Genomic DNA, 23,429 nt, shown 5'->3' on the forward strand with positions numbered 1-23,429 from the left:
TTGTTGCCCCTGTGCCCCAGAATACTACTGAACACCCAGTGCTCTGCCTTCACTATCTCACTTAATTCCTAAAACAACTATGTTAAATAGTAGCTTTTCTTTTTTTCTTTCATTTATTTATTTTTATTTTTATTTATTTCATTAGAGATGGGGGTGTCACCATATCGGCCAGGCTGGTCTCGAATTCCTGACCTCAGGTGATCCACCCATCTCGGCCTGCCAAAGTGCTGGGATTACAGGCGTGAGCCACCACACCCGGCCAACAGTAGCTTTTTAAAATACTCCTTTTAAAACAGGAAAATGATCCTCAAAGAAGTAAAGCCCCCAGTCTATCTGAATACAAAGCACTTGTTGTTTATGCTATGCTATGCTGCGTCTCAGGAACCAGATTAGTCATAATGTGTCAGGTTATAAGATCCTGATACTTGTGGCCAAATAGGCCTTTAACATAGAGTAAAAGAGGTAGGTCCAATAGAAAGCCAAGAAAAGAGATGTCTTTCAACTTTTCTCTACCAGATTAAGGTTAAGAAAAAAAGCCTGGACAACATAGTGAGACCCCCATCTCTACAAAAAATAAAACCTTAGCAGGGCATGGTGGTGTGTGCCCTGGGAGGCTAAAGTGGGAAGATTGCTTGAGCCCAGGAGATCCAGTGCAGTGAGCTGTGATTGCGCCACTGCTCTGCAGCCTGGGCAGTAGAGTGATACCCTGTCTCAAAAATTAAAAAAAAAAAAGGCCAGGCGCGATGGCTCACACTTATAATCCCAGCACTTTGGGAGGCCGAGGCGGGTGGATCACGAGGTCAAAAGATCAAGACCATCCTGGTCAACATGGTGAAACCCCGTCTCTACTAAAAATACAAAAAATTAGCTGGGCATGGTGGCGAGTGCCTGTAGTCCCAGCTACTCAGGAGGCTGAGGCAGGAGAATTGCCTGAACCCAGGAGGCGGAGGTTGCGGTGAGCTGAAATCGTGCCATTGCACCCCAGCCTGGGTAACAAGAGTGAAACTCCGTCACAAAAAAAAAAATAAAAAAAAAAATAAAAAAGAGAAGGTCAGATGCAGTGGCTCACGCCTGTAATCTTCGCATTTGGGAAGCCAAGGTGGGTGGATCTGAGGTCAGGTGCTCAAGACCAGCCTGGCCAACATAGGGAAACCCTGTCTCTACTAAAAATACAAAAATTGGCTGGGCGCGGTGGCTCACGCCTGTAATCCCAGCATTTTGGGAGGCCGAGGCGGGTGAATCACTGTCAGGAGATCAAGACCATCCTGGCTAACAAGGTGAAACCCCATCTCTATTAAAAATACAAAAAATTAGTTGGGCATGATGTCAGGCACCTGTAGTCCCAGCTACTCGGGAGGCTAAGGGAGGAGAATTGCTTGAACCTGGGAGGCAGAGGTTGCAGTGAGCCAAGACTGCGCCACTGCACTCCAGCCTGGGCAACAGAGCAAGACTCTGTCTTAAAAAAAAAAAAAAAAAAATTGGCCAGGAGCAGTGGCTGTAATCCCAGCACTTTGGGAGGCTCAGGTGTAGGTGGATCATTAGGTCAGGAGTTCAAGACCAACCTGGCTAACATGGTGAAAACCCATCTCTATTAAAAATATAAAAAATTAGCCAGCCATGGTGGTGTACACCTGTAGTCCTAGCTACTGAGCTACTGAGGAGGCTGGGGCAGAAGAATTGCTTGAACCTGGGAGGCAGAGGTTGCAGTGAGCTGAGATTTCACCATTGCACTCCAGCCTGGGCAAAAAAGACTGAAACTCCATCTCAAAAAATAAATTAAAAAAAAAATAATTAATTAAAAAATAAAATCAGTAAAATAAAATGCCACAATGTGGCTGGGAACGATGCCTCACATTTGTAATCCTAGCATTTTGGGAGGCCAAGGCAGCAGGACTACTTGAGCCCAGGAATTTGAGATCAGCCTAGGCAACATGTGTGACACTGTCTCTATTAAAAAAAAAAAAAAAAAAAGGGAGGGGGAAGGAAAAACCCAAATGGGGGAAAATGTTCAGCCAAATTTGCTGAATGAGTAAAGAAGTGAAAGCTTTCTGTCAAGGGCATGGGATAAACTGACTTTGAAAACAAAGCCTTGGGCTCACCTACAATCTCTACTAAGATGTCTCTTCCCGGGAACATCTTTTGGGTCTGTAGAAGAAAAGTAAAGAGACAGACACTCCCACCCCACCTCTTACACAACCAATTTGTCAGGTCAGAGCAAAAAGAGGAGATCTGCCAAACACAGGAGCTAGTCTAGGTGGGGATGTGTCTGTTTAGGTTCTATGCTAGTAAAAAACAAAGGGAAGGACAAAGCACTCTAAAAGAAGGCCCTAGATAACATCTGTAGAAGGAAATACAGGCTGAGTATCCTTACTTGAAATGTTTGGGACCAGAAGTGTCTGATTCTGAATCTTTTCAGATTTTGGAATATTTGAGCATCCCTAATCCAAAAATCTGAAATCCTCCAACCAGCATTTCCTTTGAGTGTCATGTTGGTGCTCAGATTTTGGACTTTGGATTTGGGATGCTCAACCTGCATACAATTGAGGCCCACTTCTAAATGATCAATATTTCAATTCATTTACTAATCACATTGCCCTTGGCAATGATTGACTGTGTTGTCTCCAGTAGATGCAAAGGACTGTAAGCCAGGGAGGAGGGAGAAACAGAGGAAAGGGATGCTGTCCAATTCCTTTCTACTCACTGTAACTGAATACCCCAAGAAAAATGTAGCAAGTTTCAAGTCCTTTTCTTTCCTCTCCCACAAATTACATAACAAAGGATTTGAGTAATTGTCAAAAATAAGGGGACACAATGGGGATGGGGAAAGGACATTGCTCGAACATCTAATTTGCCATTACCCTGGACCATGTCCAGAGTAGACCAGTTTAGCCAACTCTCAAGTCAAACACAAAAACCTGAAACCTGCATTTGTGCTTTTTTTTTTTTTTTTTTTTTTTTTTTTTTTGAGACAGTCTTGCTCTGTCATCCAGGCTGGAATGCAATGGCACCACCTCAGCTCACTGCAACCTCTGCTTCCCGGTTCAAGCAATTCTCCTGCCTCAGCCTCCTGAAGCTGGAATTACAGGCGCTTGCCACCATAACTGGCTAAGTTTTGTGTATATATAAATATATATATTTTTTTCTGAGACAGAGTCTACTCTGTCACCCAGGCTGGAGTGCAGTGGTGCAATCCCCACTCACTGCAACCTCTGTCTCCCGAGTTTAAGCAATTCTCTTGCCTCAGCCTCCCGAGTAGCTGGGATTACAGGCGAGCACCACCACACCTAACTAATTTTTGCATTTTTAGTAGAGATGGGGTTTCACCATGTTGGCCAGGCTGGGTCTGGACTCTTGACCTCGTGATCCACCCACCTCGGCCTCCCAAAGTGTTGGGATTACAGGCGTGAGCCATTGCGCCTGGCCCTAATTTTTGTATTTTTAGTAGAGACAGGGCTTCCTCATGTTGACCAGGTTGGTCTCAAACTCCTGACCTCAAGTGATCTGCCCGCCTCAGCCTCCTGAAGTGCTGAGATTACAAGTGTAAGCCACCGCGCGCAGCCTGTATTTGTGTTTTCTCAGTTGGCACTGAAGAACTCACTAGCAGCTCCACCCATACCTGTATTCTCAATTTTTTATTCTTTCCTAGGTGTGAACAAAGGAAAAAAAAAAAAAGGAAATATAAAGTACAGTTGGCTGTCTGGGGGTTCTGCATCTGTGGATTTAACCAACTGCAGAACAAAAGTATTCAGGAAAAGGTAATAAAAATAGTAATTAAAAATTAAAAAGTAAGCCGGGCGCGGTGGCTCAAGCCTGTAATCCCAGCACTTTGGGAGGCCGAGGCGGGTGGATCACGAGGTCAAGAGATCGAGACCATCCTGGTCAACAAGGTGAAACCCCGTCTTTACTAAAAATACAAAAATTAGCTGGGCATGATGGTGCATGCCTGTAATCCCAGCTATTCAGGAGGCTGAGGCCGGAGAATTGCCTGAACCCAGGAGGCGGAGGTTGCGGTGAGCCGAGATCGCGCCATTGCACTCCAGCCTGGGCAACAACAGCAAAACTCCGTCTCAAAAAAAAAAAAAAAAAAATTAAAAAGTAATGCAAATTTCAAAACCAACACTGCACACAACTGTGTACATAGCACTTACATTGTATTAGGTATTAGTAATCTAGAGATGATTTAAAATTTACTGGAGGATGTGTAGGTTATATGCACATGCTATGCCAATTTATGTAAGGGACTTATCATCTGTGGATTTTAGTACCCATGGGGGTCCTGGAACCAGTCTCTCATGGATACCGAGGAGGGATGACTGTTAACTGCAGTGATCAGTTTGTACATAGATGTTGGCCTTCTTGTCCTCTTCCCCTCAAACTTGTAACTAAGGCTTCATCCTTTCTCCAGCAGTTAGTCAAAAGTAACTGATACTTAGTTTTACACTTCACTTGCTTCTTTGCTTTAGAGCATGTTTCTTTCCCTCTACATGGGGAAGAGAGAACAGGATGTTTACTTAAGGACCAATCTCTCTCTTACCGATGACCCTCCCGTAGCCCTGCCTATTCGGCTTCAATGAGTTATTACTCAGCAATTGTGAACAGCAGCTGACAGGACTTGTCTATACAGTTACTCATAAACAAGTATGAGAAACGCCCCAATACCCCAAAACCCATTCTGATGGTGTTTGCATTGCTATGTCTACATACATGAGGGAATAACTCATCCCTGCTATACAAGATTGGCTTACATTTAAAAAAAATTAGGCAAAGGAAATTATGCATATTCAACAATGTGCCCAGAAAACCTAATGAGGAAGCCTCAAAGCTGTTGCTTTTTTAGGAGTAGAGATAGAAATGAGGTGGGCAAGTCAAGGCCCCAAGAGACAAGGAAAAAAGGGTGAGCCAGATTCCAGTACAGTGGTACACACTACCTGCTGGGTGTGTTCCCAGGCCACTGCTATTTAAGCGTCTGGTGACACATGTACGTACCTTCATGTAAGCAAGGGTGCTATTTAGAGCCTTCTACCCTGCCAGTGACCCAGGCCTAACCCAGATGCAGTGACTATCCCTCTTTACCCCTTAAAGCCAGCATTCCAACCCAGCCTCACTAGGTTATGAACAAGGGATGGGGTAAGAGAGGATTAAATGTAGCTTCTCTACAACAGATTGCCAATATGCAGTTAATAAGGACAGATGTGGGCAAAGAACTGGCCAGAAGGATGCCTACCACCACCCCAAACCCCCAATTCTATGCCTGCTTTAAAAATTGTACAACCTTTTGAAGACAACGCACAAAAAGTTATCAGTACAGTATATCCCGCTTCACCAACCACTCGCTGAACATCTAGAACTCACCCCACCCATAATCCCTTTCCAAAATTCAGTTACACAAAGGATCAAACAGAAAACCCACAAAGGCCATAAAGATCTTAGAGGCTCAGATCGGCTTCAGTGACATTAAGTGCAGAAGTCAAAGGGCACATCTGGAAAAGATCAACATGAGGGGAAAAGTCAACCACACAACAAAGGAAGCCATACTTTATTAAACTGGAAAACAAAATATTGGGGACAAAGAGATTTAAAAAAAAAAAAAAAAAAGGAATGGCTGGAAGAGAGTAAAGTGCAAGTGGTCACGGAGTGGTCTGTGGTAACTCTGTGTGCCTGACAAATGTGTGGGCACACGCACCACTACCCCCACCCCCCTACTCTTGGACCAAAAGCCAATACAACTGTATCTTCTGAGATATATCCAGGCTTTTCCTTCTGCATTCTGTAGTTGGTTTCACCTTCAGCCCTGGACAGTCATGCTGGGTCTTTGCTGGAGAAAACTTAGGTTTTCCCAATGACAAGCCTGCTCCACAAAGCAGCAGTTCCAGCTCCTGAGATGTTCCCTCCTATTTGCACTCACCAGGAAGCCAGGGGCCCTTGGTCCAAGCCCCAGTCTCAAAGAAAAATGTCAAACCTTTCGAACTAGTTATTTTATTAAATGATATTAATACACACTTCAAAAGGATTTCATTGTTGTTGCTTCTAAAGCATGTACTTGTTTTGTTTTCCACACTGAACAAGTGAGAATATCAATCCAACATAACTATTTTAAATCTTAACAGGCGCCTCACCCCCCCCTCCCCCCCGGCCCATTTAAAAAAAAAACGGTGGGGGAATTGGGGAAAGCAGTAATTTACAGCGGCTTCAAAACAGTAACAGCTGAAGCTCAATTCTGCAGGAACTGGTAACTTCAGGACTAGAGTGAATATCCTGCAATTAGGAAGTTTATCGTATTCACATTATCTAGATAGGTTTGCTGTACCATATATATCACAAACATTGTATTTCTGGTATTGGAAAGTATAAAAGTCCTATTCTCTGCTCATTTTCCCCTCCCCGGACTCAAACCAAATTCTATTTACTCTCAACTTTTGGGAGGGTAAAGGGGAGCAGGAAGAGAGCTCTCATTTAAGCTGACTGAAGAGTAAACTCTGTCAAAATACTTAAGGACCCTATTTCTGATACTGTATCACTGAACTTTAAGTGGTACTAGTGTATTCACAACCCCTACCAATTCTCTGTCTGTGATTTTACAGTGAGTACCAAGGACCTTAGTAACAACTTCTCACATTGTTTCAATATGAATCATGTCCTTGCCAAGACACATTAAGTTATGCTTTCTTTAAAAAATATCTTGTTTATTTGTTTAAACTCAGGTTGAAATACAAAAGTCAGAGCATGGTCATGGAGTTTTAAATCACAGACACAGAAAGAATAAAACCCCTTTGTTTCATGTTATGAATACCAGAACTGTCTTTTTTGTTTCACTATATCACATATATACATTGTCATCTCCATTTACTGCTGTAAATGTAAATTTTAAGATTTCCTTAAAATTAATAGCTGACAGTCTCATACAAATCCTCACTTCCATCCTAAAACAAACATATTGAGGATTCTGCAGCTTAAAAACCAAAAAAGTACCCCACAAAAACCCAACTCCTTAAAAGCCCATCTTTGAAACTGTACAACAAAGTCTTCCTTTCATGTATTAACCATCATACTTTTGAGGACAATTATCCCACCCCAACATTCAGGAAGCTACTTTCCTGACATCCCCACATTTTCTGATAAAATTAAATGGTCAGAGAGCCTTTTCAAGTAAACACTACTTTTAGCTTAAACCAGAGCAGCAGAGAGAATTCACATTCTTATATTCTAGAATGAAAAACATCCCATTTAATCTCTGCAAAAAAAAAAAATCTATTTCAATTTTGAAAGTCAAATATAATTTTCCCCACCCCACTTCATTTTCTCTTATGCTTTTCCCTAAACAAATGTCTTAGGACTCAATATAACTATACTTTCTTTGCTTTGCTACACTACATACCCCACCCCACACACAAGGTCATGGTATCATGCATTTTTGTGGTGAGAGCTACAGGGCACAGAGAGGGTCGAGGAAAGAAAGAACAGTTGGCTTAAAACCAGACAGGCATTAGGAAGATGAATGACCTGCAGCATCCTAACCCCAGAACGCATGGCGAGCCCAAATAAATAACAGAATAAATTACAAAAAAACTCCCAAACCATGATGCGCACTTGGTTTATGCTGCTCTTTCTCTGAAAAGCAAGTTCACTTTGAGACAGAGAATCATTTTCTGTCACTACATTGCCCACCCTCCCCCATCTTTAATATTCCACTGGATGAAAAAACAACCCCATCCTTCCTATAGTTAGTTCTACACTAACTTGGAAGAAAATATGAAATTTGCTAGAATTCTCTGAAAAACTAAACATACACTGTTTTACTCATCTAGCTGGGTGAGTGTATATGCCTTGGGGTAAGACACTAAATTAAAAAAATTGTAGTAAAGCAACATTTACTTTTCAGTATCCCTAGATATAAACACTCAAAGTACAGTGATTGTCTACCTCCCAAGTACTAGATGTAGAAATACAAACAAGTCTTTCAGTCCAGGAAGAAGGAAAGCACTTATCTTACATGTAAAATAACTAAGGGCAGAAATGGTCTTTATTTCCCACTGGGAGCAGGAAGTAGTTATGGATAAGACTACAGCCCTGAAATGGGATAGACACATGTCTGAAGAGGTATAATATAAAGGAAAATGCTATTCAATCTCCTTCTTTAAAATATCAAGTATAGGAGTGAATAACACAACTGAGGCAAGGGGAAAAGGAGGATAAAGACAAATATTTCTTTCTCTTAGTTAACCTTGGCTGAAAACCACCAATAAATATCACTTACATTAGGGAGGCACCGTGGTAAAATTAATGTCTACTTCTTATATGTAAAAATGCAGAGATAATATTTCTGTTGCACCTTTGTATCAATAGTCAACTGTAGTGACTGTCTTTCTGGCCACAGTAGAAGAAAAACTGAGGGAGATAAAGTCAAAAAAGAAAAGCAAGAGGCATGAGCTTGGTGCAAGACATGTGAAACCTCCTTGAATACATTTCCTATTCTCTTGTTTACAAAAACCAGGCAGGTCACATCACACCATTAATGCTTCCTTTCCTTATTATAAATACTGTAGTAACTCCTTATTTTAACCTTGAGGCTGATTAAAAAAAAAAAAAAAATTTAGGAGAAGGGTAAAGAACTCAACTTCAACATGCCTTTAGAAACAAAACAAATAAACCTGACAGGTCCAAGATCTCCCACATTTCATCCCTTACAACATCTCTTGACTGTCAGTAGGGCACAGATACACGGGGAAGGAGCTGAGCTGGCTACAGCAGTTACTTAGCTGCAGAGAGCGGGGACAGGAATCCTTCCAGTGACTATTCGATAAGCCAAGCCCAAAATAACATCCCAACATTGCACATGTGGTTATCTGTACTGATGGAAGTTTTATTTCAAATGTAATAATACTCTTCAATAGATGGGGTAAAATAAAGATTGCTTTCCTTCCCACTCCCCAACCCCCCAGCCAAATGAACTGGCTTTGGTTATGTTTACCTTTTTTTTTTTTTCTTTTCTTTTCTTTTTTTTTTTTTTAATACAAACAACTTGGGGAAGGCAGATAAGTGCAATAGGAGGGAGGACTGAATGGAATAGTAAAATGTAAGCATATATGACTTCTTACTTTGGAGAGAGGCCCTTTGTTATAATAAAAAAAAAAATTGAGAAAGAGAAAACAAATAAAAACAAAAAACAATGAACCAAACTCCTACTTCCAATGTTCTCTAGACTGTTCAAAATGCCTTTCCCTTGGTTTCCATCAGTACCTGGGAGGAAAGAATGGGCGTTTTGGTGCAAAGAACGGAGGGCCCCTAGCAAAAGGTGGCCTGGGTCTCTTTAAACTGTGAAATGGGTCTCTGCTGAGAAAAGGTTCCCTAGGCCGAAAGTCTGGCCGGGGACTCCGTAAGATCATACCACTCCGGCTGATGGTGTCTCTGTGTGAGGGACCCAAGGGGGGGCCACTGCTGCTGTTGCTGCCTCCCCCACCACCTCCTCCATGGGGTGGGCCCAGGTGTTCCAGAGAATGGGAGGATAGGGTCAGGCTCTCTCGTACACGGCTAAGACCAGGGCCGTTGAGGTCCCGTTGGGTGGGGACCCCATGGTCCCTGGGTCCTGGGAGCACCCCAAAATGCTCAGCCAGGGTCCCTTGAAGGAGGGAACTATGGTCCTTGGGAAATACTGCCACAGCCCCTGCCACTCCGTGCTCTGCCAGTGGTGGGGTTGGGAAGGGTACAACTCCAGAGTGGTCAACAGGTGGTGGAGGAGGGGGTGGAGCAGAAAAGGGGACACCACTCCCACCACTGCTGCTATGTTCCCCAGGGGGGGGAGGAGGAGGTGGGGTAGGGAAAGGAATTCCACTGTGCTCTCCGGGAGGAGGGGGTGGGGCAGCATGGGCCAGGGCTGCCTCCTTTGTGAAGGGGTTCGAAAGATCCACAGAGGGTAGATGAGTGGGTGCATCTCGAGAGAAGATACCACCATGATCCTTAGGAGGGACAGGTGGGGCAGATGATGGGCCCACTGGCTCTCTTTGGAAGGGTGTCCCATGTTCCAAGGGGGACGGGGGAAGATGATGCTCAAATGTTGAGTTGAAACTGTTGGAACGGAAGCTGCCGACACTCTCCTGAAATTGGGGTGCCCGTTCTTTGTATGGTGCTGTTTTAAAGCCAGTGAGGCCTCCGCTGCCCCCACCCCCAAGGGATGCCAACTCAGAGGCACTTGAGGGGCCATTGTCAAAAGAGCTACCTGATGTGCTCAGATCAAACCAACCCACCCTCGAAGCCTCACGCCCGTGTCCTCTATTTCCCTTCCCAGGAACTCGGATGGACTCTACGGTCTGGATCGGCTCCCCTGACATCCTCCTATTGGATGCATTGTGATAACCCAGGGTTTCTATAGGGGCCCCCTTTTCTTCTGTGCTATCAGGCAAGTCTAAGCAGGAGGAGGAGACGCGGGTTTCTATGCGGTAGTGCTCTTCTTGTTGCTGCTGATCAGTGGCGGTCAAGCTGGGCTGGGTGAGGTTTGAGAGACTGACACCATCAGTTGGAGTGCCCTTGCTGGGGGCCTGGCCAAAATGCTTATCATCTGAGGGCTTACGTGAGGCGTTTTTAAGCATATTCTTAAATTCAATCGTCGACGTGGTGGAAATGGTGGAGGCCAGGACTTTCTCCACGCCTGATGTGGGTGGGTGACCCGTGGGAGCGGCAAGGGTGTTCTGCGGAGAGAAAAGGGAACGATGTGGGACTGGGTGAGGAGAGTCTGGGTACTGCTTCTGTGGCAAACTGAGATGCCCAGTGGTAGATTGAGACAAGCTATTGTGGTTGGAGTCAGGGGTGAAAAATGAATCATTCTTACTCGGTGATGGTGACCGGTCAGACCCAGATTCATTCCCTCTTACGCTGAAGGCACCAAATAGCCCAGGGGAAGATGAGAGACGGTCACAGTTCTCACTAGAGTCCAGCAGGGCCCTTACAGATGGAGGGAAGGCAGACTTTACCCCAAATTCTTGGGCTCTGTGGCTATAACTGGACAGAATTGGCTGGTACTCGGTGGTATCAGACAGCTTGCTTGATTTCAGGATAGATTTGGCTGGTTTCTTCTCTAGGTTCATCATGGCAGAGGGTGGAGGCCCTGAATAGTCAAAATCTCGGTAATCCTCATCTTCTTGGAAAGAAGTGTCTGGGTAGAACTTTTCCTGTGAAGAGTCCATCAGGGAAGATGGTCTCTCTATTCCATCAGAAGGTTGCTTATAGGGAGATTCACTGCCCAGACCAAAGGGTCGATATGTAGAGACAGAATTGGAGAGCTCTCGGGGATAGCTTTCATCTCTCCCAGGGGGTGGTGATCTTGTACTGCTGGGTGTTGAGGAACCAGGGCTAATGATCTTAGAAAGCAGGGACATGGTATCTACACTGCTGGATGTGGGCTTGTCCATCATCTCATCCTGGGTGGGTGTCCCACTCCGTTCATCCCGTACAGGGGTTCCATCAATGTTGTCGATTGAGGTGCTAGTAGGGCCACGCTGGAAGTCTGAGGGATGGCTCTCTGATGGGGCGCTGGACCCCAAACTGCTCAGGATTGGGATGTTTAAGTTTAAGCCACTGAAACCAGGATTACCTTTTAAGAAGTTGTGGATCTTCATTTCCAAGCTTGGGGAGGTGGACTCTGACTCCAGTTTTGGCTTGGACACCTCTGAAGATTGGCACATGGTAACTTCAGTAGGTGGGGCAGCAGGGCTAGTATTGTGGGTAGCTGTAAACCCCAGAGAGTTGGACGGTAGTTTAAAAGTGGCGCTTGGGAGCCCTGGGCTTTGCCCAATTGAGGCCTTGCTGGCTGAAGTTGAAGAGACTTCAGAAGTTGATGAGTTAGGAGAATAGTTGAAGCTTTTGGGAATAAAAGGTTGGGTACTGGAGGACAGATTTCTTCCCTTTATGGTAGAGACTGTGGTGTTGGCAGGGGAAGCTGAAGTGCTCTGTGAGGCAGCTTCACTGGCTGGAACTGGGTTCCCAGTAACACTCTGAAGTAAAGATGACAGGCCTGTAGAAACAAAGATTAGAGGGCTTAAAAAGAACAACTCCCTATGATACAATGCAAACAATGCAGGCTAATCAGATATTCTCATTCATTTTGGTGGGAACCAGATAGACAAAGTGTAAGGCCAAAAAGAATCCAGACCAAACAAGCAATGCCTAAATGTCATAGAAAATGCTGGGCCTATTTATCAATAACGAGCAAAATCACTGAAATGTTTCCAGTACAGTCCAGAAATAAGCCCAACATGGCACAATAAAAGGCCACAGGAAGGGGGAGATTTTAATGTCAGAATCATTCACAGTTTAAGTAAGGCAAAGCAGGAAAAGAAAGGAGGCAACATTATTCTTAAAACAACACTTAAAGCCAGTATTTCTTAATATTTGATCTGTGGAAATATTTCTCTAAATACAAACAGATCCTCTGTTCTACCTTTCCTATCCAACCTTCACACCACAATTATCTCTATTAAGTTAATATAGCTTTGTGCAGTGGCAGTATCGTAGCCAATAAGGTTTATCCGAGGCGTGATTATTGCTAATTGAAAACCTCCCAATACCCTGCCGTGACGACTTGCAATACAGTCGGAAAAAGAAAAAAAAAAAAAAAGTTAATATACGTTGTTATTTTCAAGAGAGAGACAGGCAAATGTAAATTTTGGAGATTTATCTGAACAGCAAACACTTTTTTCAAGAAGCATCTCTTGGCAGACTACTGCTACTTTTTGGAAAACAATGCTTTCAACCATCCGTTTTGGTTGTAAAATGTAGCTATAATAAACATACACCACAAAGACTTAAAAAGACAAACTACCAGGACACTGGTCTTTTCACAAAAAAACACACAATCCCTATTTGATAGCGTAGAAAATCCAAGGATTATTTAATCCAGATTAACAACGATGAAATTCAACTGTGTTCAATGATAATCAAAACTTTCTCAGAAGCACTGTGAAAGAATTCTCTTTGGCAAAGGCTGAAGTTCAACAAAGCAAAATGCCCCTGTAGAAAATTTTTTTAGAAAAATACTTGACAAAAAGATAATAGAAAGTCCTATAAATTCAATTGTATTTTGGAAAATTTACCCAATTTCTGGTCACAAATGAAAACTTTCAGCCGGGCATGGTGGCTCATGCCTGTAATCCTGGCATTTTGTGCGGCAGAGGCAGGAGGATGGCTTGAGGCCAGGAGTTTGAGACCCACCTAGGCAACATAGTGAGAATCTGTCTCTAAAAGAATTTTAAAAATCTGCCAGGTGCAGTGCCTCACCCTTGCAATCCCAGCACTTTGGGAGGCTGAGACAGGCAAATCACCTGAGGTCAGAAGTTTGAGAGCAGCCTGGCCAACATGGTGAAACTCCATCTCTACTAAAAATACAAAAATTAGCCGGGGTTGGTGGCGGGTACCTGTAATCCCAGCTACTTGGGAGGCTGAGACAGAAGAATCGCTTGAACCTGGGAGGTGGAGGTTGCAGTGAGCCAAGATCGTGCCACCGCACTTCAGACTGGGTGACAGAGAGAGAGTTCCTCTCGGAAAAAAAAAAAAAAAAAAAAAGTTAAAAATCAGCTGGGTATGCCTGTAGTCCTAGCTACTCAGGAGGCTGAGGCTGGAGGATCACTTGTGCCCAGCTCAAGGTTAGAGTAGGCTAACTATGATTTTGTCACTGCACTCCAGCCTCAGTGACAAAGTGAGTCTCTATTTAAAAATAATTTGAAACATTTTAGGCTGGGCGCAGTGGCTCACGCCTGTAATCCTAGCACTTTGGGAGGCCAAGGTGGGTGGATCATCTGAGGTCAGAAGTTCAAGACCAGCCTGGCCATCATGGTGAAAACCCTCTTAAAAAATAAATAAATATTTTAATAACATTTCACCCAAATTTATAGCTTTTAGTCACTGAATAGACTAAAATTGTTCCTTAGTAATTATATGGTGAAAGAAAATACTTCATGTGATACCTCAATTAATGTTGCTTCAAAATTTCGATTTTAACCCATATTCTAACATATTTAAGGTCTGAAGAATTTCAAGTCCCCTCCATCCTTGCAACATTTTAAAGCCATTTACTTCCAAATAATGCTGCATGGTCTTTTTTTTTCCTAATTTATTTATTTATTTATTTATTTATTAATTAAGATGGAGTTTCACCATGATGGCCAGGCTGGTCTTGAACTCCCGACCTCAAGTGATCCACCCATCTCGGCCTCCCAAAGTGCTAGGATTACAGGAGTGAGCCACCGCACCTGGCCTATTTTTTTTCTTTTTTTTTTTTTTTTATTTCTTAGGAAGACTTCACCTGAAGCATGGTCTTTCTTGTTATCCAATATTCAATAATATCCAAATGACTGAAATGTTTACTTTAGTTATGAACCTCCTGAGGAAAAAAAAAAATCCATGTTTCATTCCAAAAAGTTCCCTAGCTACATAATTAATCCCTCCTAATAGTTTAATTTTTTTTTTTTCTTTTTTTAAGTGACAGCCTCTTGCTCTGTCACCCAGGCTGGAGTGCAGTGGTGCGATCATAGCTCACTATAAGCTCAATCTCTTGGGCTCAAAAGATTCTCCTGCCTTATCCTCCCCAGTAGCTGGGACCACAGGTGTGTGTCACTATGTTCAGCTAATTTTTTAATTTTTAGTAGAGACAAGGTCTTACTATGTTGCCCAGGTTGGTCTTGAAATCTTGGGCTTAAGTGATCCTCCTCCTTCAGCCTCCCAAAGTGCTGAGATTACAGGCATGAGCCACCATGCCCAGCCTGATTTATTTCTTAGTAATCATTGTTCTCACAAAACCCAGAAGCCCTCAAACACTAGAATGTGACATATGATAATGTAATATAATTTTTAGAACATATTTCTATATACTTTTCAGATATTTTGGGATAACTCTTCAAAAGAACATCTTGTTAAGACAGATATACTACTGACATTTTTGGTAATAGGTAAAATTGTATCTCACCACTAAATATTATTGTTCTCCAGTTTTTCTTTTTAAAAGTTATTTAAAAAAATTCTTTTTTAAGGCCGGGCGCGGTGGCTCACGCCTATAATCCCAGCACTTTGGGAGGCCGAGGCGGGTAGATCACGAGGTCAAGAGATCGAGACCATCCTGGTCAACACGGTGAAACCCCGTCTCTACTAAAAATACAAAACATTAGCTGGGCATGGTGGCACGTGCTTGTAATCCCAGCTACTCAGGAGGCTGAGGCAGGAGAATAGCCTGAACCCAGGAGGCGGAGGTTGCGGTGAGCCGAGATTGCGCCATTGCACTCCAGCCTGGGTAACAAGAGCAAAACTCCGTCTCAAAAAAAAAAAAAAAAATTCTTTTTTAAAAAAATAGAGATGGGGTCTTGCTATATTGACCAGGCTGGTCTCAAACCCCTGGCCTAAGTGATCCTCCCATCTCAGCTTCCCAAAGTGTTAGGATTACAGGCATGAGCCACTGAGCCCAGGCAAAAGTTTCTTCTTCATAAGGTATGCTCCTTTGCCCACTGAAGTCTCTCTCTTTTGAGGCAGAGTTTTGCTCTTGTCGCCCAGGCTAGAGTGCAATGGTGCCATCTCGGCTCACTGCAACCTCTGCCTATCTCGGCTTACTGCAACCTCTGCCTCTCAGGTTCAAGTGATTCTCCTGCCTCAGTCCCCTGAGTAGTTGGGGTTACAGGTGTGAGCCACCACGCCCGGCTAATTTTTTTGTTTTTTTTTGTTTTGGAAAGACAGGTTTACCCTGTTGGCCAGGCTGGTCTTGAACTCCTGACTTCGGGTGATACATCTGTCCCAGCCTAAAGTTTCTCTTTAGTGTTGTGAATCTGTCAATAGCTAGGGCTGTGGATGATACAATCAGAACAAACTTCTAAGATTTCATTAACAGTCTCTGAGAAAATACATCTATTTAAGTTGCTAGATCCGGTCCTTTTAAAAGTCAAAGAGAATTCCACATTCCATAAGGAACCTAATTCTGTTCAAATTTTGGCTCATCAGAAATTCCACATGGGCCGGGCGCGGTGGCTCAAGCCTGTAATCCCAGCACTTTGGGAGGCCGAGGCGGGTGGATCACGAGGTCAAAAGATCGAGACCATCCTGGTCAACACGGTGAAACCCTGTCTCTACTAAAAATACAAAAAATTAGCTGGGCATGGTGGCGCATGCCTGTAATCCCAGCTACTCAGGAGGCTGAGGCAGGAGAATTGCCTGAACCCAGGAGGCGGAGGTTGTGGTGAGCCGAGATCGCGCCATTGCACTCCAGCCTGGGTAACATGAGTGAAACTCCGTCTCAAAAAAAAAAAAAAAAAAAAAAAAAAAAAAAAAGAAATTCCACATGGACCAGAAGTGGTGGTTCATACCTATGATCCCAGCACTTTGGGAGGCTGAGAAGAGTGGATCACCTAATGTCAGGATTTCGAGACCAGCCTGGCCAATCATGGTGAAACCCCGTCTTGAATCTACTGAACCCAGCAGACGGAGGTTGCAGTGAGCTGAAATCACGCCACTGCACTCCAGCCTGGGTGACAAGAGCGAGACCTTGTCTCAAAAACAAACAAACAAACAAAAAAAAACAAAAAGAAAAGAGGCTGGGTGAGGTGGCTCACACCTGTAATCCCAGCACTTTGGGAGGCCAAGGTGGGCGGATCATATCTGAGGTCAAGAGTTCAAGACCAGCCTGGCCATGGCCAACGTGGTGAAACACTGTCCCTACTATAAATACAAAAATTAGCTGGGTGTGGTGGCAGGTGCCTGTAATCCCAGCTACTCAACAGGCTGAGGCAGAAGAATTACTTGAACCCAGGAGGCAGAGGTTACAGTGAGCAGAGATCACGCCACTGAACTCCAGCCTGGGGAACAAAGCAAGCCTCTGTCTCAAAAAAACAAAAACTAAATAAATAAAAATAAAAAGGGAGAAATCATAAACATGTCAATTTCTCCAATTGTCCCTGATATTAGTAGTACAACACATGCTGCAGTCATCAATTCTTTATTGCTGATGCCAGTAGACAGGAACCGTGGATTATTAATACTATTTAGTTCTGTGTAACAAAATTCTTCTGCATCTCAAGACAAAGCTTACTATAGTATGCTTGAATGATCCACTTACGGACATTTTAGGAAACTGTTTTATACCACTCCATTCATAGAGAGCAGGGTTTCTCAACCTCAGCACTACTGACACTTTGAGCTAGATAATTCTTTATTGTTGGGGGCTGTCTTACACATTGTAGGATATTTAGAAGCATGTTCCTGGCTTCTACTCACTAGAAGCAGTAGCACCCCTACCCTTACCTCAGCCGAGACAACGAAAAAGGTCTCCAGATATTGCCAAGTGTCCCCCCTGGAGGCCTTTGGTTGAGACTACTAATATAGAGTAAATCACTACATGGAAGATACTGTCCTGGTATTTGTAAATCATTGCGTAATTATACTACGGTGCTTAAAAAGGGTTTCGTTGGTATCCGGGGCATAAGAGGGTAGAGGGTAGAAAAGATTTATGAGAAAAGGTTAGAAGCAGGCAGCATCATGTACAAACCATAGTTAGCAAAGCTGAATAGAAAGGGTCAAATGAAAGAGATTATAGGTAGAGATGAAAATAAAAATTCCACATCTAAGACTCTAATAAAATAATAAATAATGAAGCCTCTATAAAACATTAGGACACAAAAAGGATATACTAGTATCTCATAAAATTTCTTGTTTATTTGTTGTTGAGGCAGGGTCTCACTCTATCACCTAGGTTGGAGTACAGTAGTGTGACCACAGCTTACTGCAGCCTTGAATTCCTGAGCTCAAGTGATGCTCCTGCCTTAGCCCCCTGAGTAGTTGGAACTACAGGCATGCACCACCATGCCCACTTAATTTTTTTTTTTTTTTTGAGACAGAATCTTGCTCTGTCACCCACTCTGGAGTGCAGTGGTGTGATCTGGGCTCACTGAAACTGTCTCAACAAAAAAGAACTCTGTCTCAAAAAAAAAAAAAAAAGAATAATGACAGCCAGGTGTGGTGGCTCATACCTATAATCCCAGGACTTTGGGAGGCCAAGGTGGGTGGATCACCTGAGGTCAGGAGTTCGAGATCAGCCTGGCCAACATGGAGAAACCCCGTCTCTACTAAAAATACAAAAATTAGCTGGGCATGGTGGTGTGGGTCTGTAATCCCTGCTGCAAGGGAGGCTGAGGCAGGAGAATCACTTGACCTGAGAGGCAGAGGTTTCAGTGAGCCAAGATCGCTCCACTGCACCCCAGGCTGGGCAACAGAGTGAGACTCCATCTCAAAAATAAAATATATTTAAAAAAGTAAATAAATTCAATAATGAATTAAACTGTATTATACATTTTATGGCTCTCGATTCCTCAGAAATGGAATCCAGGATTCCATTCATTTTTGCCAGAGACAAAACATTCACAATTCCAGTCCCTCTGGCACATGTCAGTTACCTTGCAGTGTAGGAGCTGACTGTGTCTGGGTTTTGGAAAGTGCAGACAGAATGCTCTCTGGGGTGATCTCCACCTTGGAGAGGATATTTGCCAGAGGGTTGTGAGATGTTGTGGCAGGTGCAGGTGTTTTCAGGCCACTGGTGAGGTTGCTGGGGCTGGTGGGAGTTCCTGGAGAAGGTCTTGATGCAGGACTGACCCCTGGTGGCAGAAAGATGAACTCAAGAAAATGCATTTCAAAATTACTTCTTTTTTTTTTTTTTTTTTGTTTTGCGGTCCGTCGGCCAGGATGGAGTACAATGGCATGATCTTGGCTCACCACTACCTCTGCCTCCCAGGTTCAAGTGATTCTCCTGCCTCAGCCTCCCAAGTAGCTTAGATTACAGGTACGTGCCACCATGCCTGGCTATTTTTTTGTATTTTTAGTAGAGATAGGGTTTCACTGTGTTAGCCAGGATAGTCTCAATCTCCTGACCTTGTGATCTGCCTGCCTCAGCCTCCCAAAGTGCTGGGATTACAGGTGTGAGCCACAGCACCCAGCTCAAAATGACTTTTCAATTCCCGATACTTTCCACTCATTCTAATGAGTTTAATATGTTTAACAAGAATTATTCCGTGACTGATCCACAAATGGTCCATCATAACAGGACATGTACAAAAAAAAGTCTGAAGATTATCTCCTTTTACTCAGAACACCCTTAAAACAAACAAGTATTGGCCCAGCCTGGCGGCTCCTGCGTGTAATCCCAGGACTTTGGGAAGTCAAGGTGGGCGGATCACCTGAGGTCAGGAGTTGGAGACCAGCCTGGCCAACACAGTGAAACCCCATCTCTGCTAAAATTAAAAAATTTGCTGGGCGTGAGGGCAGGCGCCTGTAATCCCAGCTACTTGGGAGGCTGAGGCAGGAGAATCACTTGAACCCGGGAGGCAGGTAAGTGAGCCAAGATCACGCAGCTGCACTACAGCCTGGGCAACATAGTGAGACTCCATCTCAAACAAACAAACGAACAAAAAACAAACAAAAAAACCCACAAATATTAAGTGATTTTCATCATTTTGAGAGTCTCAATATTTCTTACTTATTTTTAAAAAATAGAGACAGGGTCTTACTATATTGCCCAAGGTGGCCTTGAACTCTTGACCTTAAGTGATTCTCCTACTTTGACTTCGTGCTGGGGATTACAGGTGTGCGTTACCACACCTAGACAATATTTCTTTTTTCTCCACCAAATGGCACTTACAGCTTAGAGCCTGTAGGTGCTCAATAAACACTCCTGGCTGACTGATGAAAGCCACTGGCAGCACTGCATAATTCTATGTGACTGATAAGTTACTTGCTTTTGAAATAGCCTTTAAAATGAGATTACCTGACCAACAAGGTGAAACCCTGTCTCTATTAAAAACAAAAAAATTAGCGGGGTATGGTGGTGCGCACCTGTAATCCCAGCTACTTGGGAGGCTGAGGCAGGAGAATCACTTGAACTTGGGAGGCAGTTCGCAGTGAGCCAAGATAGCACCACTGCACTCCAGCTTGGGTGACAGAGTGAGACTCTGTCTCAAAAAAAAAAAAAAAGAACCTTCCTTTACATTTTGAAACACTAGGTTGATCTTTAACACAGGAAAGAAAATATATAAAGAGAAAAACATGTGATATTGTTAAGAAAGATAAAAAAATATGAACAGGTATTTCACAAAGAAACGTAAGTGATAAGCATCCAGGAGCCGTGGCTCACGCCTGTAATCCCAGCACTCTGGGAGGCCAAGGCAGGCAGATCATCTGAGGTCAGGAGTTCGAGACCAGCCTGACCAATGGAGAGAAACCCCATTTCTACTAAAAATACAAAATTAGCTGGGCATGGTAGTACATGCCTGTAATCCCAGCTACTCAGGGGGCTGAGGCAGGAGAATCGCTTGAACCTGGGAGGGGGAGGTTGTAGTAAGCCAAGAACATGCCATTGCACTCCAGCCTGGGCAATAAGAGCAAAACTCCATGTCAAAAAAAGAGAAAAGAGATGTAAGTGATAAGCAAAGAAAAAAATTTTTTTTAACATGTTTCATAAAAGATATGCAAATTTAAGGTTGGGTTTGTAGATTGCACAAGGCAAGTAACTGGAGAGGGTAAGGAACAACAGAAACTTTCATATATTAGTCATAAAATAGCACTTTTTTGAAATCTATTTAGTTATAACATATTAAAAGACTTCACATATTTATTTTTATTTATTTTTTGAGGCACGGTCTCACTGTGTTGCTCAGGCTGGAGTGCAGTGGCTACTCACAGGCATGATCACCGTGAACTACACAGCCTGAATTCCTGGCTTCAAGCGATCCCCTTGCCTTTGCCTCCCGAGTAGCTGGGACTACATGGTATCCCACAACGACTGGCAAAATTTATTAAAAAAATTTGAGGCAGGGTGCGTGGCTCATGATCATAATGCTAACACTTTAGGAGGCCAAGGTGGGAGGAACACTTGAGCCCAGGAGTTCAGGATCAGCCTGGGCAACACAGGGAGACCCTGTCTCTACCAAAACCCACAAAACTTAGCAAGGTGTGGTGGCACACACCTGTGGTCTCAGCTACTTAAAGGCTCAGGTGGGAGGATCACTTGAACCCATTAGTTTGAGGTTACAGAGAGCCATGACTGCACCACTGCACTCTAGGCTAGGTGATAGTGAGACTCTGTCTCAAAATAAACAAATAGAATTCCATTTAAAAAGTTTTATATACTTAGCAACCCTTTCAGAAAGGCTTGTTCATAAAATTTTTTATCATCATTTATAGTATTCTGTTTTTTGTTGAGACAGTCTTGCTCTGTTGCCCAGGCTGGAGTGCAGTGACTCTATCTCAGCTCACTGCAACTTTCACCTTCTGGGTTCAAATGATTCTTATGCCTCAGCCTCCTGAGTAGCTGGGATTATAGGTATGCACCACCACAGCTGGCTCATTTTTGTTTTTGTTTTTTTGAGACGGAGTCTTGCTCTGTCACCAAGGCTGGAGTGCAGTGGCACGATCTTGGCTCATTACAATCTCCTCCTCCCAGGTTCAAGCGACTATCCTGCCTCAGCTTCCCAAAGAGCTGAGACTACAGACACATGCCACCACTCCCAGCTAATTTTTTTATTTTTAGCAGAGACAGGGTTTCACCATGTTGGCCAGGCTGGTCTTGAACTCCTGACCCCAGGAGATACACCTGCCTTGGCCTCCCAAAGTGCTAGGATTACAGTCGTGACCTACTGCGCCCGGCCTCATTCTTGTTATTTTTTTTTTAGTAGGGTTTCATCATGTTGTCCAAGCTGGTCTCGAACTCCTGGCCTCAAGTGATCCACCCTTCTTCACCTCCCAAAGTGCTGGGATTGCAGGCGTGAGCCACCCTGTCTGGCCTTACAATATTCTTTATAACATTAAAAAACTGGAAACATACTGAGTGCGCCTAATAATAAAGGATTAGATAAGTTATCAAATGCTATACAGCTATTCCAAATGATGTAGAAAAATATTTAATGAGTCATAAAAACGTTCAAGATATGTAATTCACTTTTAAATAGCTGGTTTTAAAACAGTATATGCAATACACTTCAATTGCTTTTTTTTGTTTCTCCCTAAAATGGGGTTTCACCATGTTGGCCAGGCTGGTCTCGAACTCCTGACCTCAAGTGATCCACCCACCTTGGCCTCCCAAAGTGCTGGGATTACAGGTGTGAGCCACCACGCCCGGCAGTTCAATTGCTTTTTAAAAAATTATTATAAATATTTAATCCTCCAAAACATTCATATACACATATACTTTTAAAGGTAAACAAGTAGTTTCCTTTGGGATAACAGAATTACAGCTACCATTTAAAAAATTTTTTCATTTAAAATTTTTATTTAGAGATGGGGTTCTCACTATATTGCCCAGGCTGGTCTCGAACTCCCAGGCAATCTACCATCTCGGCATCCTGTGCAGTAGGGCACACCTGTGATCTCAGCACTTCGGGACGACGTGGAGGGTGGATCACCTGAGGTCAGGAGTTTCAGACCAGCCTGGCCAACATAGTGAAACCTGTCTCTACTAAAAATATGTGCTGGGATTACAGGCATGAGCCACAATGCCCAGCCTAGATATTAGTTTCATTCTCTTTGCTTATTTTCTAATTTTTCTATAATGACGCTTTCTTAGATTTTTTTTTTTTTTTTTTTTAAAAGCAGAGCTTCACTCTTACTGCCCAGGTTGGAGTACAATGGTGCAGTCTCAGCTCACAGCAATCTCCGCCTCCCGGGTTCAAGTGATTCTCCTGTCTCAGCCTCCTGAGTAGCTGGAATTACAGGTGCCCACCACCACGCCCGGCTCATTTTTATATTTTTGGTAGAGAAGGGATTTCACCATGTTGTCCAGGCTGGTCTCAAACTCCTGACCTCAGGTAATCTGCCCACCTCGACCTCCCAAAGTGCTGGGATTATAGGCATGACCCACTGCGCCTGGCCTGGATTTTATTTTTTAATTTAAAAATTAATTTAGCGGGGTGTGGTAGTGCACGCCTGTGATCCCAGCACTTCGGGACAACACGGTAGATGGATCACCTGAGGTCAGGAGTTTCAGACCAGCTGGCCAACATGCTGAAACCCGTCTCTACTAAAAATACAAAATTAGCCAGGCACGGTGACTCACGCCTGTAAACCCAGATTTTGGGAGGCCAAGGTCGGCGGGTCTCGAGGACAGGAGTTCGAGACCAGCCTGATCAACATGGTGAAATCCGTCTCTAATAAAAATACAAAAATTGCCGGGCGCGGTGGCTTACGCCTGTAATCCCAGCACTTTGGGAGGCCGAGGCGGGTAGATCACGAGGTCAAGAGATCGAGACCATCCTGGTCAACATAGTGAAACCCCGTCTCTACTAAAAATACAAAATATCAGCTGGGCATGGTGGCGCGTGCCTGTAATCCCAGCTACTCGGGAGGTTGAGGCAGGAGAATTGCCTGAACCCAGGAGGTGGAGGTTGCGGTGAGCCGAGATCACGCCATTGCACTCCAGCCTGGGC

The 23,429-nt window shown here is 43.7% G+C and overlaps 1 protein-coding gene and 1 pseudogene across 1 annotated transcript in view; one reads left to right on the forward strand and one right to left on the reverse strand.

Annotated features, from left to right (window-relative positions):
• Positions 1–5,522: 5,522 nt before the first annotated feature.
• The window catches only part of RPRD2 (regulation of nuclear pre-mRNA domain containing 2), a 110,915-nt gene continuing 93,008 nt past the window's right edge, over positions 5,523–23,429 (reverse strand). Inside the window, exons 5-6 of the mRNA XM_032267487.1 lie at positions 18,414–18,611; positions 5,523–12,004 (exon numbers count right to left, since the gene is read on the reverse strand). Of these exons, the coding sequence (XP_032123378.1) occupies positions 9,231–12,004; positions 18,414–18,611 (2,972 nt within the window). The 3' untranslated portion in view covers positions 5,523–9,230. The remainder of the gene's footprint in view (positions 12,005–18,413; positions 18,612–23,429) is intronic.
• LOC116542561 lies at positions 12,479–12,672 on the forward strand (annotated as a pseudogene).

The sequence above is a fragment of the Sapajus apella genome, unplaced genomic scaffold, assembly GCF_009761245.1.
Source record: "Sapajus apella isolate SASKATOON/1434 unplaced genomic scaffold, GSC_monkey_1.0 scaffold169, whole genome shotgun sequence".
Lineage (NCBI taxonomy): Eukaryota > Metazoa > Chordata > Mammalia > Primates > Cebidae > Sapajus > Sapajus apella.